The sequence below is a fragment of the Vigna unguiculata genome, chromosome 9 (assembly GCF_004118075.2).
Source record: "Vigna unguiculata cultivar IT97K-499-35 chromosome 9, ASM411807v1, whole genome shotgun sequence".
NCBI lineage: Eukaryota > Viridiplantae > Streptophyta > Magnoliopsida > Fabales > Fabaceae > Vigna > Vigna unguiculata.
The window spans coordinates 32,796,325-32,812,811 of record NC_040287.1 but is presented as its reverse complement, the minus strand read 5'-3'; the positions used below and the strand labels follow the sequence as shown (position 1 = coordinate 32,812,811).

At 32.8% G+C, this 16,487-nt stretch overlaps 2 protein-coding genes across 3 annotated transcripts; both read left to right on the top strand.

The window, feature by feature from the left end:
• Positions 1–915: 915 nt before the first annotated feature.
• On the top strand, positions 916–7,924 carry LOC114164681 (UDP-sugar pyrophosphorylase 1). The gene is made up of 17 exons (XM_028049426.1): positions 916–1,060; positions 1,150–1,254; positions 1,341–1,457; positions 1,602–1,742; positions 2,025–2,115; positions 2,491–2,618; positions 2,981–3,052; positions 3,192–3,256; positions 3,554–3,614; positions 3,721–3,838; positions 4,713–4,837; positions 5,071–5,147; positions 5,988–6,093; positions 6,272–6,331; positions 6,594–6,674; positions 7,019–7,258; positions 7,395–7,924. The coding sequence occupies exons 1-17, from the start codon at positions 1,013–1,015 to the stop codon at positions 7,560–7,562; spliced, it is 1,803 nt and encodes a 600-aa protein (XP_027905227.1). The 5' UTR covers positions 916–1,012; the 3' UTR covers positions 7,563–7,924.
• Positions 7,925–10,993: 3,069 nt separating this feature from the next.
• LOC114162813 (probable calcium-binding protein CML44) lies at positions 10,994–11,944 on the top strand. Of its 2 annotated transcripts, XM_028046792.1 has the most exons (2): positions 10,997–11,199; positions 11,313–11,944. In XM_028046792.1, the coding sequence occupies exon 2, from the start codon at positions 11,376–11,378 to the stop codon at positions 11,751–11,753; it is 378 nt and encodes a 125-aa protein (XP_027902593.1). In that variant the 5' UTR covers positions 10,997–11,199; positions 11,313–11,375; the 3' UTR covers positions 11,754–11,944. The 2 variants fall into 2 exon arrangements, with proteins under 2 accessions (XP_027902592.1, XP_027902593.1); XM_028046791.1 differs by having other exon boundaries at positions 10,994–11,944.
• The last annotated feature ends 4,543 nt before the right edge of the window (positions 11,945–16,487 follow it).

Sequence of the window (16,487 nt, the reverse complement as noted above, 5' to 3'; positions counted from 1 at the left end):
CTAAGAATTTTTTTCACTATGCTTTATAAAAAAGAAAGCTTTACGCGAGCAAGAATTTTGATATGCTGCACAAGTTCACAACATAAAAAAAAAAAAAAAAAAAAAGCTTTTAATCTGTTAAAGAAATAAATGATTTAGTAAATAAAAAAGTAAAAGAAAAAAAAAGACAGTGATAGCTTTATGCTAAAGTCTTAAACCAAAAAAATGCTTTATGTCTAAAGTGGGGAAGACAAATATAGGGTAACGAATAGTTAGAATAGTTAAAACTGAAAACCAACAGAAATTCTTAAACCAAAAAAATGTTTTGAATTCTTAAAATTCGAAAATGTTTTTCTTACAAGTTAAAATAAATAAAATAAATATTTTTCAAATTTTTTAATAAAGTAAAACATTGATGAAATTATAACAGCACGTTGAAGAAAAGATATACATGAGAAATTAACAAATCATATCACAATTTTTACCACTTTGTTAATGTCTTGAGAACTGTTTATATTCTTTTGAAATTTAAAATATTGAAATATTTTTTTTAGTTGAGAGTCAAAATAAGATTTGTTCCATATTTTAAAAATAAAAAAATAATCAAACGTAAAATTATTTTTCTGTTTGTATTTTACATAAATTTTAGTTATTTATGACTAATAGACATATCTTTGTACTGTTACTCGTAAAAGGGGTAATCTTAACAACATTAAGAGAAAAAACGAGACCTAGAGTGTGGGTCTCATTAACTAACTGACCGTGACCCGTGCCTTCCGGTTAGAACTAAAGTTGACGATGTTGGATCTCAGACTCAGATCCACATACTCACACCGGCACCGCCGGTTCACCAGCTAATTCGAAAAGATAAATGATAATAAAATAAAATAAATAATTAAATTAAATAAATGTTACAAAACAAAATCCTAAGAATATAAAACAATAGAATTTGCATTTATTTTCATGTTTGTTGTGTTCTTCTGTCTACACGCACCACCACCTTCCTCTGCCACTCTCTTCTTCTTTTCCAGCCATGGCTACCTCTCTCGGCGAGAACCTCAAGCTTCTCTCTGATCAACAGGTTCAGTTCTTCTCTCTATTTCTCTCTTTTCCTTTTCTTGTTTATCTTTGAACGAACGCTTCTGAATTTTGATTCGGTTACTCATCCAGCAAGCGTTGGTGAAGATGCTGTTGGAAAACGGCCAAGACCACCTGTTTCGAGACTGGCCTGCTCCCGGCGTCGACGACGATAGCAAGAAAGCGTTCTTCGATCAGGTTTGGTTTCTTCCTTCAATTCAATTGAATAGATCTGCCACTTCCTTCGTTCATTCTCTTTCTAAACGACGCTGCGTTTTCATTAGTTGACTCTACTCGATTCGAGTTACCCTGGCGGTTTGCAATCTTACATCAAAAACGCTAAACGGCTCCTGGCTGATTCTAAGGCTAGCAAAAACCCTTACGATGGTTTCACTCCTTCCGTGAGTCTCAACAAACCTGGTTTTTATATGATTTTCTTTTCAGCATTGCGCCTTTGAAGTGTACTATTTTCTTCTGTAATAACGTTCGAATTCTCGGTTTAACCGTGGGAAAATGCGTGACACTGTTTGGTGGTGATTTTGAAGGTTCCAACGGGTGAGACTTTGACTTTTGGTGATGAGAATTTCATCAACTTTGAGGAAACAGGTGTGCGTGAGGCTCGGAAAGCTGCGTTTGTTCTTGTTGCCGGTGGTCTTGGTGAGCGTTTAGGATACAGTGGGATTAAGGTATGCCTTGTCGCCCTGTGTCATCGTTGTTTTTGTTGTTAGGCTATTGTGTGTAATGCGGGTGTAAACACTGGTTAGATGAACGATTATTCTAGTGAATTTTATCTTGATTCGATAGAGTAATCTTCTTTATCCTCCTCCCAAAACGGAGTATTGTAATGTGGTAAATGTATATATGTATTTAAGAAAGTCTGAGTTTAGATAAAAGAGAAAGTTACTTTTTTTAATATATAGATTAATTCCAGATTCGTAAATCTTAATCGTAGCTGTTGCCTCTTGCAGGTTGCTCTTCCTGCAGAAACCACTACTGGAACATGTTTCATACAGCATTACATTGAATCTATATTGGCTCTTCAAGAAGCCAGCTCACAAGGTAGTATCAGTTGCTTGTGTGGTAAAAGCAAAAAGAATTATTGATGGACTTGTGCATTAACTATTTAATGCAGACGATCGATAAATTATTTAAATTATACACAATTCAGATGACCCTATCACTCTCACTCGTAAAATTGTAGAGAATGACTTGATTTTTGAAAATTTCCCACTAGAAAACAGCTTCCTCCTAGAAAACATTTTCTGGTATTTATTTTAAAACATTTTCTGCTGTTCCAATTTGTCGTAAATTACTTAAGAATTTATTTTTCTTCCGCCTCTCATACAAACAGTAGTCCACTCTCTTTTAGCTATTAATGTTAACTATCATATTTCTAAGTCATTTGGAGTAATCTTTGTGCTTTTCAACTTTTAGGTGAATCCCAAACTCCGATTCCTCTTGTTATTATGACATCTGATGACACTCATGGGCGCACTTTAGAGCTATTGCAATCAAATTCTTATTTTGGTATGCAACCCACACAAGTAACACTTTTAAAGCAGGTATGTGTTTTGAATGTCTCTTTGAAAAATTCTATTTCGATAAACTCTACATTTTGTTCTTCATATAAAAATTGTTTACAATTAGTCCCTATCATGTATTGAAGTTACAGGGGTATCAGAATTTTTTTCCTGTTGGGACCAAAATGAAAAACAAAAAAATGGTGTCAAGTACAGGGGGGCTGAATCTAATACTATTGTAACTTTGAGAAACCTCAGGAATCAATTGGTGAATTTTTTTTCATATTGGAACTATAACAAATAGATTATTCATTTAGGAACTAAATTGAAAAAATAATATTAGATGCAGGGCCAAATTTTATTTTGATATTTTTTTTAATTAATTCTTAACTTCTGTAATTCAGGAAAAAGTTGCATGCTTAGAAGACAATGATGCCAGGCTTGCATTGGAACCACAAAACAAGTACAAAATTCAGGTAGTGATATACAGGGTACCAGTATGATTGTGACTGGGAAATTTATTTAGCAAAAAGTAACGAATGAAGTGCATTCTGTTAATCTCATAGTTATATTTTGAAACTAAGATCAATCTAATGACCATTTCTCTTTGTGTAGACAAAACCTCATGGACATGGTGATGTGCATTCACTTCTTTATTCAAGCGGGATTCTGAAAGTATGGTATGAATCAAACAGTTCATTTATCTTTTAGGATCAGCTGGTGTGTCAATTTCATATTTTCTATGTTGTACATTTGAAAATCTTTTCAGTACATGTTTCTAAATAATTTAAAGAATACTCTGAATATATTTTGGTCACACCCAAGAAACTAATAAGTAAAACTATAAATATTGATTTTCAATTCTGCAAATTGATGGGATTGTATTCTGGAAATCCAAGAAATTAGAAGCGCAAAGGGTATACATCTAACATAAACTGATATATTTATAATTTTGTATAATGATTTTCTTTTGTTAGGCATGATGCTGGGTTGAAATGGGTTCTATTTTTCCAAGATACAAATGGTCTTCTGTTCAAGGTGAGTTATTTTGGCATTTCATACTTTTTGAGTTCAGATTCTGACGCACTTGATTTGTCTATTAATATATTTTAAATATTCATTGCCTAATAATTTGAGGATACAGGCAATTCCAGCGGCATTGGGTGTCAGTGCTTCCAAACAGTACCATGTTAACTCTCTTGCAGTACCTCGGAAAGCAAAAGAAGCTATTGGTGGAATCACCCGACTCACTCACTCTGATGGTAAGCTAATTATTTCATTCCTCACAGACAAAAAAAACAATGCTGATTCTGGACTTAATGTTATTAATGTGGGTGAGAATAATACGATTGCTTTTTGCGCATGTCACAGTGGGATGTAACTTCTCTCTTACATGTAAAGTAATTTGAAACTGTAAATTTAATGAACATTTTTTATTTATCATAATCAATGGGGGTTAGGAATGTGCCAGACAATGTTAGTTTGATGTAGGGTTGGTAATGTAAACCGCTTGCATTTTTTCATGACTGATAAGAAAGTTGTAAATGCTGTGCATTATTAGGCAATCTTGTCTTTAACCGACTGTTATACAAAAATGATGATGTAATGTGTGTAGTAGTATCTACTTTGATTACACATAGGTATTCATAATGGTGAAACGTTTGATGCTGATTTTCCATGTGTTCATTTGAACTGATGCAATTCACATTGTCGAACTGCTAATTTGTGAAAACTAAATGTTAACAGTTTTTTCATCCCTCTTATTCTCGCCATCTCTCTGTGCCACTCATTTTTCTTTCTCACAAGGATTGAAATGCTACCAAATTTAATTCAATGGTTACTGGGAGAGATAATTTTCTGAGAAAAAAATATTTGAATTGAGTTCAAAATTTGAAATCCAGAACAAATGTCTGCAGCTAAAGTAATATTTTGCCATGTATTTTTACAATTTAACGAGACTTTTAAAGTAGTATTTCTTATACTTTTTTATGCTTTACAGTTTCATTCAAATATATATTAATATTATATAAGTAATGTATCTCTATCTTGACTTCATTATGTTAGTGCCACTTTTTATGAATTTTCCTGAATTTGTATTTTTACATTTATTGATGATTAATTTGAATGCATTATTAGGAAGGTCTATGGTGATAAATGTGGAGTACAATCAGCTAGATCCTCTTCTCAGAGCAAGTGGATACCCTGAAGGCGATGTAAATTGTGAGACTGGCTTCTCCCTTTTCCCTGGAAATATTAACCAAGTAACCTCTTTTTCGTACCTCAACATTGTCCCCGCACCCCCAACCCCTCACTCGCTTCGAATTTGCCTTTTTGATTATCTATTGTTGGGATGATTATTGTTCTTATCTGCATTGTTCTCAGACACCACATGGCTCTCATAACATGGTTTAGTTATAACTGTATCATTTTAATTATGTCCTTATTTAGCTGAACTACGCCATCATTCCATAGTGACAATATCTTATTCAAACAGTTGATTTTAGAGCTTGGTCCTTACATTGAAGAGCTCTCAAAAACAGGAGGTGCCATACAGGAGTTCGTTAACCCAAAGTAATTCTTCTTTCTCACACTCACTATACTTTTTATTTGGGAAAAATTTAATATCCTTCCTGTAATTCGACCATATGTGCTTCGGTCTTTTTACATTCAAACTGTTTAAAATGTACCTAAACTTACTTAGTTGTGCACTTCAATTCTATCACAACTGTTAATAAAAGGGAAGGAAAAGTACATGCATCAGGTATCTGCTTATTTTAGGACCATTTTTAAACAGTTGTGGTGGAATTGGAGCAGAAGTACACAACTCAAGTTTAATTTGAGGATCATTTTGCTCATTTTGAAAGTAATGTGACAAAGTGCACGTGTCAAAAAATATACCTTTTTGTTCTAAAACTTTGCTCTAGGATGCTTCAATTTTCTTTGATTGCATTGTGTACTTTTATCGCATTAGACTTCACTGTCTTTTTTGTGTGTTTTCTTTTTCCTGATACATCAATATTATCTTAAGAATAGAAGTTATTTTGTATGTGGCAGTTAATAGCAGTTTTCTATTGGTAACTTTGTGACTAGTTTACAAAAAACATGCTTTGGTTTGATTTTCTGCCCATATAAGTTTTATTAAAGAAGTTGATTCAGATGACTAGTTGTGTGGTCAGGGTGTACCTTTATTACTTCTCACTGGTAGTTCATTATAAGTTGAATTCATCAGCTTCCTAGATTTCATTTAGTTTATTGTATTGAAGTGGACATGGTTATAAATAAGTAACATCAAATTTTTGTCATATTGTAGTTCTGTGAACCTCTATTACACTTTAAGGAACTTATGGGACATGTCTTCTTACGGTTATATTATCAATGCTTATATCATCATGCTATATTTTCTTACTGCAGATATAAAGATGCCAGCAAAACTTCATTTAAGTCCTCAACTCGACTTGAATGTATGATGCAAGACTATCCAAAAACATTGCCCCCATCTGCCAGGGTTGGGTTCACGGTAAATTGTCTGTTTGAGAACAGTGTATAAATTATAGGAAATCATTGCTTGTCGAGCTTGACGGTCATCCTTGTACTTAACCTATTAGGTTACAGATGGAGTCCGTTCATGCTACTTTGTTAATGGATGTTCGGCTGTTATACTTGGTGCTATCTAACTGGTCCTATGTATTGTGTAGGTGATGGAAACATGGCTTGCTTATGCACCTGTGAAGAATAATGCTGAGGATGCTGCTAAGGTACAACATAAATTCTAATATACTAATTTATGCATGGAAAAACAAAGTTGATAAAAAGAGACATAGAGGAAGAATGCGTTTTGAGCCTTTGATTCCGTATTGAAGTGTATGCAATTCTTAATTGAAGTAGACTGGAAAGGTCTAACTATAAGTTTGTATGCAATTAATAAATTTGGATTTGAAATACTATCTCGATGGTAGAGAATTTGAATAATGTTATCTTTATTCACTAATGTTTTAAAATTTGTTAATTTTTCTGAAGATACCGAAGGGAAATCCATATCATAGTGCAACCTCTGGAGAAATGGCAATCTATCGTGCAAATAGCATTATTCTCAAAAAGGTAATCTAGTTCTCTTACCCTCAAGTCTTGAATGCCATGACGAGTTGGTTTACCTTGTTATTCATAATGTCTTGATTTTTTTAAGATTTTATTACAATTGTAGGCACTAGTTTTGAAAATATTGGCTTCTTATTTTAGGTAATTTTATTGTATTTGTGATAGAACTGCGTTCCTTTTACAACTCTATATGGACTATAGTAGAGTTCTAGTTCTATAAGATTGTTTAGTTGCCAATGAAGCTTTCACATGTCTATAATAGGGCCTGCTATATACAGTTATTTTTGCTTCGAACTACAGCCTGAATCAGACAACTGAGTAGCTAACACTGCATTTTCTCCTGCCAGGCCGGCGTCCAAGTAGCAGAGCCAGTTTTACAGGTGTTCAATGGCCAAGAGGTTGAAGTTTGGCCTCGCATCACGTGGAAACCCAAATGGGGTCTAACTTTTTCTCGGATTAAGAGCAAAGTCAGTGGAAATAACTCCATTTCCCAAAGGTCTACACTGGCCATCAAGGGTAAAAATATTTTTATTCAAAATCTGTCGTTAGATGGGGCTCTCATCATTGATGCAGTGGATGATGCAGAGGTATGGCAAGACAATTTATCTATTTCCCGAGTTGCATTCCTATTCTTAGTTTTATTATTATACTCCACCACTGAAGCACATGTTACTGAATGTTGAATATTTCAAACTGATGCCGGAACTTATTTAAATAAATTAGGTAAACGTGAATGGTTCAGTTCAAAACAAGGGTTGGATCCTTGAAACTGTTGATTACAAAGATACGAAGGAGCCTGAGGTATTGAGAATCAGGGGTTTTAAATTTAACAAAACTGAGCAGCTGGAAAAGAAATACTCTGAGCCAGGCAAATTTGACTTGAAGGCTTGAACATGCATGTGCTCTGGGAAAGAAGTTTTTGCTCTCATGCCACATCCATTATTATTTTTCTCTACTGTAACGTGTCCTTGCACTCTTTGATTCTTGCGTCACAATCAGTGGCATAGGAAGTCTTGCAGAGTTTATCTCCCTTCTCTCCTTAGCCTTTTCTGCACTATTTTGTTCACAAGTTTTGTCCCCACTTAGATTAGATAAACTATTTTACATTCCTGCTTCAAATTGTAAAGAATCTGTGTCCATTTTTACTGGTGTGGTAGAAATTTATGCAGATTCATTATGTGTCCATATGAAAGACTGGTTCATGTGAATCTAATAATGTGCCAACAAGAAGTTTAGCTATCCTATTATCTCAATCTATGATTCCTTTTTCATATTTTGTTTCATCCAAGGGGCAAAGTTTTCAAAGGACATTTAATACACAATTTAATTTTTATCTCGTTGATATCTTAAATTCCAAAATACATTATTGTTTTTGAAATGTAAGGCATCTGGAACTTCCCCCTTGAGCAAGTCAGTCTGCTCACGCTGCCATTTATCGATATATACCTGAAAAAGCATCTTCTCATTCTTTTCTTACTTTACGTGTTTTTCTTCCATCATATTTAAACTTTCTTCTCAAAATATGTATTTCATTAAAATTATTGTATGTTTTTAAGGTAGAACTTTTAATAAAATTGTAGATATGGGTTATTTTTAAAATTTATAATTTTTTTTCAAGAGGATTTTTTTTTATTTACTCGTATTTGGTAATTTAGATTTTTAAAGAGGGAAATATCTTTTTTAATAAGTAAACTACTAAAGATTACAGGTTGGTTTGTTACTGGTTTTTTCAACAACACATTTAGAAAAACTACTTTAATATTTTGTTTCAGTTTTTAAAAATAATCAAGGCCAAAAATAATTTGGAATCCGATTAAAGTCGTAAGTTCTTTGAATAGCTTATCGCATGAGCTGTTACTTTTAAAAATTGATTTTTTTATATTTTAAATAAACATAAAATGTCTTGTATTTTTTCATAAAAAAATCTCTAGAAAATAATGACTACATAATTTATATTCTTAAAAAATTGACAAACTCTATAATTCTGTCTTATTTTAATTTCAACAAGTTATCAATTTAGAGGCAGAATTAGCTATGACGAGTAGTTTCGTTTTTTTTGGTTAACTTTACTTTAAAAATATCCATTTACATAATACAAATCATATAGATTATTTTAAGAAAATCTCATGATTTAAATAAATATTGCAAGCCCAAATACTATAAAACTTTTGCATCATAAGATTATTCAATAGCATGTGTTGTTGTTACATACAAAATCATCTACATATGTTTTTATATAAAAGTTTCACAACATATGTAACAATGATTTTTCAAATATTTATAACACGCATACTACTTATCTATCAATCATCACCACACATTTTCCCGAAATAGAACAATTTTTAGTGACAAATATTTGATATTGAGAACATAATAAAACTAATAAGTTAGACATAATTCACAACAGTGACCCAGGACGAACAATATCGAAGGACGAACAATATCGATGGTCCAAGCCTGTCCATCTAGGTTGTCGATTCGGATCGACCTATTTCAGTCGTTTCTAGGTTGTACCTTCTTGTAAGTCAGTCCGGGTAAGCCCGTCCACACTTTTGGTCCAAGTCGGCAAGCCTCAGTTGCTCTCAACGTTGACGTGGGCCAACCCGTCTTGATCACTAATCGGGCTTGTCCATCTTGATCGTCAGGTCAGGCCAACCGGTATCGACTGTAAGCCTGGGTTAGCCCGTCTACGGCGTTGAATGAGGTTGGTCCGTCTTGGCTGTCGTCCTAGGACAACCTATCTCGATCGTTGGCCCGGGCCAAACCGTCTAGGTCGTTGTCCCGAGCGATTTCGTCTTTGTAGTTGGCTTGACCCATCTTGACTGTCGACCCATGTTAGCAAGTCTTGACCGTCGACCCTGGTCGACAGGTCTTAATCGTCAACCTAGGCCATTTCTTCGGTCCTTGGCCTAGGTAGGCCCGTCTTGGCCGTAAACTCGAGTCGTTTCTTCTTGATCTTTGGTCTGAGCTGACACGTTCTTACATCAACTCGACCCTAGCCGGCCTGTAACGGTTGTTGGCCTGGGTTGTCTATCTTGGTCGTCGATCTGGGTCGGCTTGTCTCGATTGTTAGCTCGGGTTGGCCCGTCTACATTGTCGCCCTGGGTTGGCCCATCTCAACTACTCTTGACCGTTGACGCTGGCTAACTCATCTCGAGCTTTGGTCTGGGTCGATTCGTCTCTACTTTCGACCCAGCTCAATCCGTCCCTGCTTTCGTCCTGGCTCAGCTTGACCTTTGATGGAGACTCAAAATATTGTTTTTAAGCGGGCTAAGCCCAACTTAGGTCTAGTTCTAACTCATTTGATAAAGGATTTTGGGAACCGAAACTTTTTTTATAACGTCCTCTTTTGTGGGCCTTGTAAAAGATTCTTGTGAAGAGTGGATTGGATCCGACCTATGAGTCATTGGCCAAACTGATACATCTAGTCATGAGACACTTAAAACCGTCGGTTAATTAGTTGGAAACAAAAATTATATTTTCCCTTCATTTTCTGTACCCTTGTCTTTCTTTTCTCCGTAATTTGTCTCTATCCGCCATAACTACCGTACAACCCTTCATACACCCCAAAACAAACCTTGACTTCATAACACACGCGTTCTCAACGCGCATTGCCTCCTTTTTTTAATGATATTTGCACCACGTAACTTCCATTTGACATTCAGATATGAGGAAGAAAAATTATATTTTAAAAACTCTTATCAAATACCACCACAACTCTTTTAGGTATTCCAATTCAGTTTCTTTTACGTAGAATGAAAATAATTCCTAATTTAAAAAAAAAAAAAAACAAAAATCCCAAATCTACATCCTAAATTTCGATAGCTTATTTTAGTTTGTTGATTAACTCGCTTTTCAATCAATTCCTTAATTAAGTCTTGAGTTCACCATAAAATTGAGTCAATCATATTCTCGATACAACCATATAATGAAATTAATATATCATCATCATAAAAATATAAATGCATTATAGTCGGTAAAGAAAAATAATATATATAAGCCGTTGTGAAATAAATAATGATATGTTTGATAGAGGTAGTATATGCGAATTCACACGTATATTCAACTAAAAAAAGGAAGAACCGTCTTTCACAGTTCTCCTTTGACTGTCAATACAACTAAACTTTATTTTTCTTAAGCCCAGATTGGATTCTAACTCACCAACTAAAATATATACATATATCTTCCAATAATAAACACTAACAAAAATTTTTAATTACAAAATAATATTATCGTAAACACCATGTACTTACATTAAGAAGTAGTTATATTGGTGAAACAAAAAAAAAAAAAAAGTAGAAGACCTTTCTATGAAAATTGTAGGAAACTTCGCACAAATTGGGTTGGCGTAGAAAATTCCCCTTGATGAAATTGGAAACCCTTGGGCTCCACAACTACAGTTATTCCCGTACACAAAGTACACCCTTCAAAAAACACAAATCCCAGAACAATCTATATAAATACTCACACAAACAACACATGGTTTGGTAAACGTAAACCTCTGTTTTCATATGTGAAGAAGATATTGGTGAGTAATTAACCGAGTGCATCATATTTATTTATCATATTCATAAACCCTAAAGGCTTTAGATTTGTGTTTGCTTAGAAAATATGTGTCTGCTAACCCAGTCTGATTTGAAGCGTATTTTCGAGAAAGTGGACGTGAATGGCGATGGGTTGGTGAGCCTCGAGGAGCTGAATCAGATGCTGCAAATCACAGGTAACTGCAATTACACCATACAAGAGTTGGAATCGTTGGTCGAAACGAAGAGCCTTGGTTTGAGCGAGTTCTTGTTCTTTTACAACTCCATTTCGGAGCAGCAGAACGGAGAAATTAGAGGCGGTGGTGGTGAGGCAGAGGAATTGGAGAGCGACCTGGTGAAAACCTTCAAGGTGTTTGACTTGGATGGAGATGGCTTCATCACCAGCCACGAGCTTGAGTCTGTGTTGAAACGGCTTGGCATGTGGGATGAGACCAATTGCAATGATTCTACGACCATGATTCGCTTCTATGACACCAACTTCGATGGTCGTCTTGATTTTCAGGAATTCAAGAACATGATGTTGGTTTCCAGAGCCTGATCATCCTTCGTTTCCATCAAACTCTCTGCACTCATTTTTACAACCAAACCTTTCGTGTCTTCCTCCTCTGTTTATGTAAATATGTGTTTTATGATCATCAACGTTATTCATAAGTATTCTGTGTAACTCTGTAGCTGTTTATATAAGAGAAAATGATTTTTTAATTATTAAATCTTCACAACTTTCTTTTACAATAACTTAAGGTGATATTTTTTAGGAAAATTATACTGACTTCCATTTTTTTCTCTTTTTCTATTCTTTTATATAATTTAATCTGAGTCATCGATTATTTCAAAAATAAAGATAATGATATATTAATAAATCATTTACACCGAGTCATGTTAAGAAACAAAGAATGAGAATAAAAGAGAATAGAAATCATAATATTATTGTCTTATTTTTAAGTGATTTTTCCATTTTTTCATATCTTTATATTTCAAAATCATTTAGAAAATATCATCTAAAATGTAGGAAAAAATTATCAAAATATCATTATAACGAGACATTAGCTTTAGTTTTAGGAAAGAAAGAAAAAAAAGGAAGTTTTGTAATTTAGTTTCAAAGAAAGTAAGTAAAAAGAAAAACTTAGAAAGAATCTGTTTTTTTATTCTTTGTATTTTATCATGTCATTTATACTCTCACTATTTAGTAGTTTGTATAGAAATCTAACTAGTTATTTTCATTAGTGTTTTTTCTTAATAACATATTAGATTTTAATTCGGAATTTTTTTCATAAACTTAAATCTAGCATGAATTTGAACTTTGTTCAAATTTTTTATTTTGAAAGTATGAATAAATGTTAGCGAAATCTACGTCATGATGGGATGAAGCTCCATTCCATCCATACAAAGTTTGCTTCATGTCAAGAAAAAAAGAAAAAGAGGTTGAGAAAATATTTCTAGTTATTTTTTTGGTTTTTAAAATACTTATTTAAAAGGTAGTTTCAAGATTTAATAGAGTTTGGATGGAAAGTTAATCGTATGGAAAGAAAAATGGTCTAAAAATGGAAAGTGAACAGGAAAATGAATATTTTTTTATTTTACTAAATAGAAAAAACACAATTATTGTGTCTTCCTATTTTTTTTTTAATTTCTTTTTGCTGCACTAATGATAAAAAATAACAGAAAAATAAATAAAAAAATTAGTTGAAGCAGTTTTATACGGTTAAACTGCTCTAGAAGTACAAGGTTGAAGAGTTTGGTTTCCACCACTGAAAGTATGTAATGTACGACCAATAATGGCTGCGTGGGGGCTTATGTAGTTTTTTCTTGCACACACTAATCTTTTTCACATTTACAAAAATTAGGAAAAATATTTTTCTATGTGATATTCTTTTGATTGTAATAGTCTAACTTCTAAGTCTTTAATTGTAGTTTTTCTCTCGTGTTTATCTTTAAAGAAAATAGAAAAACCAAAGACGACTTTTTTATAAAATGATCTCACATATTCTAGAGGTAACATTTATAGTTGCATTTAAGTAGCTATCTATGAAAGCAGCATTTCTTAATTAACATTGAAACCATAGACTTCTTAAATTAAAACCAATAAATATTGACTTAGCTACGTCTTTTATTAATCTCCATGCCCAAACATTCAAAATAGCACTTATAATTCGTTTGGTTATTTTTAAAACCTTGGGCAAAGTATTATTGCCAAATACATTATATTGTTTGAAAATTTAATTTTGAGCAAATAATACTTATATTGATAATTCGTCTTTGTACTATTGAATTATCAAAAGTTGTTTTTATAAATAAATTTTGGAACAACTACATTAAAACTCTATCTAACACGATATTTTACTAATCTATACTACGAAATTGTGACATCGCATTTAATAAAATAACTCTAATAAATAAAACATCACATATCATAATAAAATAGAACAAATAGAAGAAAATATATTAGAATTTAACCATTACAGTCATCCCAGAATATACCTAAAAACAAAAGTACCATGAGCACATAATAATACCATAGATATATCTTAAAACATAGATCAGATTGGCAAAAGATTGCTCAACAAAGAAAGGAATTACATAAGACCAGTTTTTCAAAAGATGCTCAAAAGAGCAATAACCAATAAGCCTAAACTACACAACAACATCTTCGTTGTCTTGATAATCACCAGAGGTCTCCACATCTGCTCACACCAACATTTGGTGATTATAGCAAAAAGAAAAACACAACAAGGAAACAAACACAGAAAGAAAGAAGGGTAAGCTAGTGTATTTAAACATTTATACGTAAATATAGTTACATAAGTACATAATCCAAAAAACACATACATGGGGAAAAGAAACATTAACTCACAAAGTTTTCACTCAATTAAACACCCACTGACTCTTGACTCAATATCTGAATTATGCACTTGATATAGAATTCTAAGGAATTATGCACTTGCGTTGATTTCTAAACTCTGCAGAGTCTAGCCACAAGGTGTTATCTCCCAATCAATCATAAGGTTAATCCCAATATGTCTCAAGCTCAAACACCTCCCAAGACTAGGATCTCCTGCCACTTCCACCACATAATCACTCTACTTTACGTGAGTGTGTGTGAGTGATTATTAGAGTTCATAATACATTCCTTATCTAGATATCTCCTATATCAAGGCATACACTAACCACAATATCACCAAGAATTTCCTTTGAAACTCTTTTACCATCAACATTCCATATGTTATCTCAGAATAATTATCATCTCAAGCTAAACACATTAAGTACAGGTTAAAAAAATGCCACATCATTTATGCATAGCTTCATACATCATATTTTTAACATTAACTCAGTTAATCATAAGTTAAAGTAAGGAATTAAAATTATAGCAATTCTCGCTTAAGCTAGATTGATCTCGCTTAAGCTAGATCGGTCTCGCTCAAGCTAGATTGATCACGCTTAAGCTAAAATTCGAACACAGAGCAAAGTGAACTTTTGCTATTCTCGCTTAAACTAAAAATTCTTGCTTTAGCTAGACTTATATCGCTTAAGCTAAAAATTCTCGCTTAAGCTAGAATAGCATATTTTCACTAGTTTCAACATGCAAAAACCAAAAATTCCTAACAACAAAACTAAAAAACACAACCACAGTTAGACAAAATCAAATATTCTATGCATTATGGTCCTTGATCCTAGCTATTCTCTGCATATATTAACTTTCCTTTATTGTTGTAATATCATAGTAATTATTACTGTAATCATTCGTCAAGCACCAAGTTAGGGTAGTATTTGTCTCAATCAACATAATGAGAAATACTATAGGATCTGGATTTGACAGAAATTCTTTGTATTTAAACACCACATGATCAATGCATATATATATCATTCTATACCAATTTCTATCTACCACAAACATCAAACTAGCATTTTAAGCACTATTCAAAACCAAAAACATGCAAGACCCTTAAAAAAAATTTAAAGTCCTAGTTTCCCTTATCTTGACTGAGAGTTAAACTTGGAGGGGGGGGGGGGAATTAATAGAAAGAGCACCACAGCTCCAGAAACAGACTTGAGGGCTGAAAAACACGAACACAAGAACAAAGATGAGGTTCTAAGGAAGAACCCATGACAGAACCAATGCAATAATAGAGCTGGAAAAGAAGAAAAACAAAAGTTTGAGCTCAACTTTTCGCTGGCTGAGAGGAGGGTTTCGCAGCTGTCCTAACACAACTTCTGTTTCAGAAAGAAGAAAAAGTAAGTGAGTTGTTGTTAGGTGAGGAGAGAAAATGGAAAGTAAGTGACTAGCTGAAGAAGTCTTTAGAGAAACAAGTGGGTTGACTTTGGTCCTTTTCGATGAAAATAGGTCCAATATTTTAAATAGAAAGTAGGCCTTATAAAATTGTTGTATTATTAATAAATAGAAATTTTAGTTTACTAAATTATATTTATGCTGCAAAAAATATGAAAATAATTTTAGCATTGGCGTTTGAAATTTGAAAACGAATTTCTACGATCACAGAAGAAAAATGCATACTCTTAATTGCATTAAATTGTTTATAGCAAGAAAAGCTTATTTCGAAATACACAAGTGTCACATAATTACAGATTACAAAATGAAAGTGATTAAATAAGACTGAATTGTGACTACACAAATGCGCAAAGATATGACAGTAAACAGATTTAGTGTTATTATTTCTACATATAAAAAGATGACTAATTTTTGCGCGAATAATATAATAATAACAAGAATATTGATATTTAATATATTATTTTTAAAATGATTCTACTAAATCTCTATAAATATGTAATTTTTATTGAAATAATATATAATTCACATGGAAATAAATTAACATTAAAATATATATTTTATTAAAAGTTGAATATATAATCCGTTGTTAAGAAGAGAAAGAAAGTACTCTATTATATAGAGTGAGTAGATTATAGGTAGGGCATGTAAAGTGAGTTTATGTGAAATTTGATTCTTTGTGTGACATTATATAGTTGCAAAATTTCTAAGTGCTTTGTACATATACAATGAACCGTGTTGAATAAACTTTGTTTGGTTGAATCAATTGTCAAATTTAAAATCTACGCTTTCATTTTCTTTCTATGATCATATATCTGGTGGCTTTAAAATACCTCAACATTTATAATCCCTTTTTTTTTCTTGTTTTTTTTTTCTTGTGGCATTAATAAATGGCTCGTGTTCCTCGATCGTCATTTAATAAAGGTCCACTCATAATATTGTTAAGATATTTAAATTATTTTTATTAATAAAACATATAAATAATTATAT

What these genes read in the sequence shown, in the direction of transcription:
- LOC114164681 (XM_028049426.1), top strand. Translation starts at nt 1,013, where the DNA reads ATGGCTACCTCTCTCGGCGAGAACCTCAAGCTTCTCTCTGATCAACAG. An exon ending in AGCTTCTCTCTGATCAACAG is followed by an intron (nt 1,061 to 1,149) that starts GTTCAGTTCTTC and finishes TTACTCATCCAG; the next exon opens with CAAGCGTTGGTGAAGATGCT. An exon ending in CAAATGGTCTTCTGTTCAAG is followed by an intron (nt 3,615 to 3,720) that starts GTGAGTTATTTT and finishes TTGAGGATACAG; the next exon opens with GCAATTCCAGCGGCATTGGG.
- LOC114162813 (XM_028046791.1), top strand. Translation starts at nt 11,283, where the DNA reads ATGTGTCTGCTAACCCAGTCTGATTTGAAGCGTATTTTCGAGAAAGTG.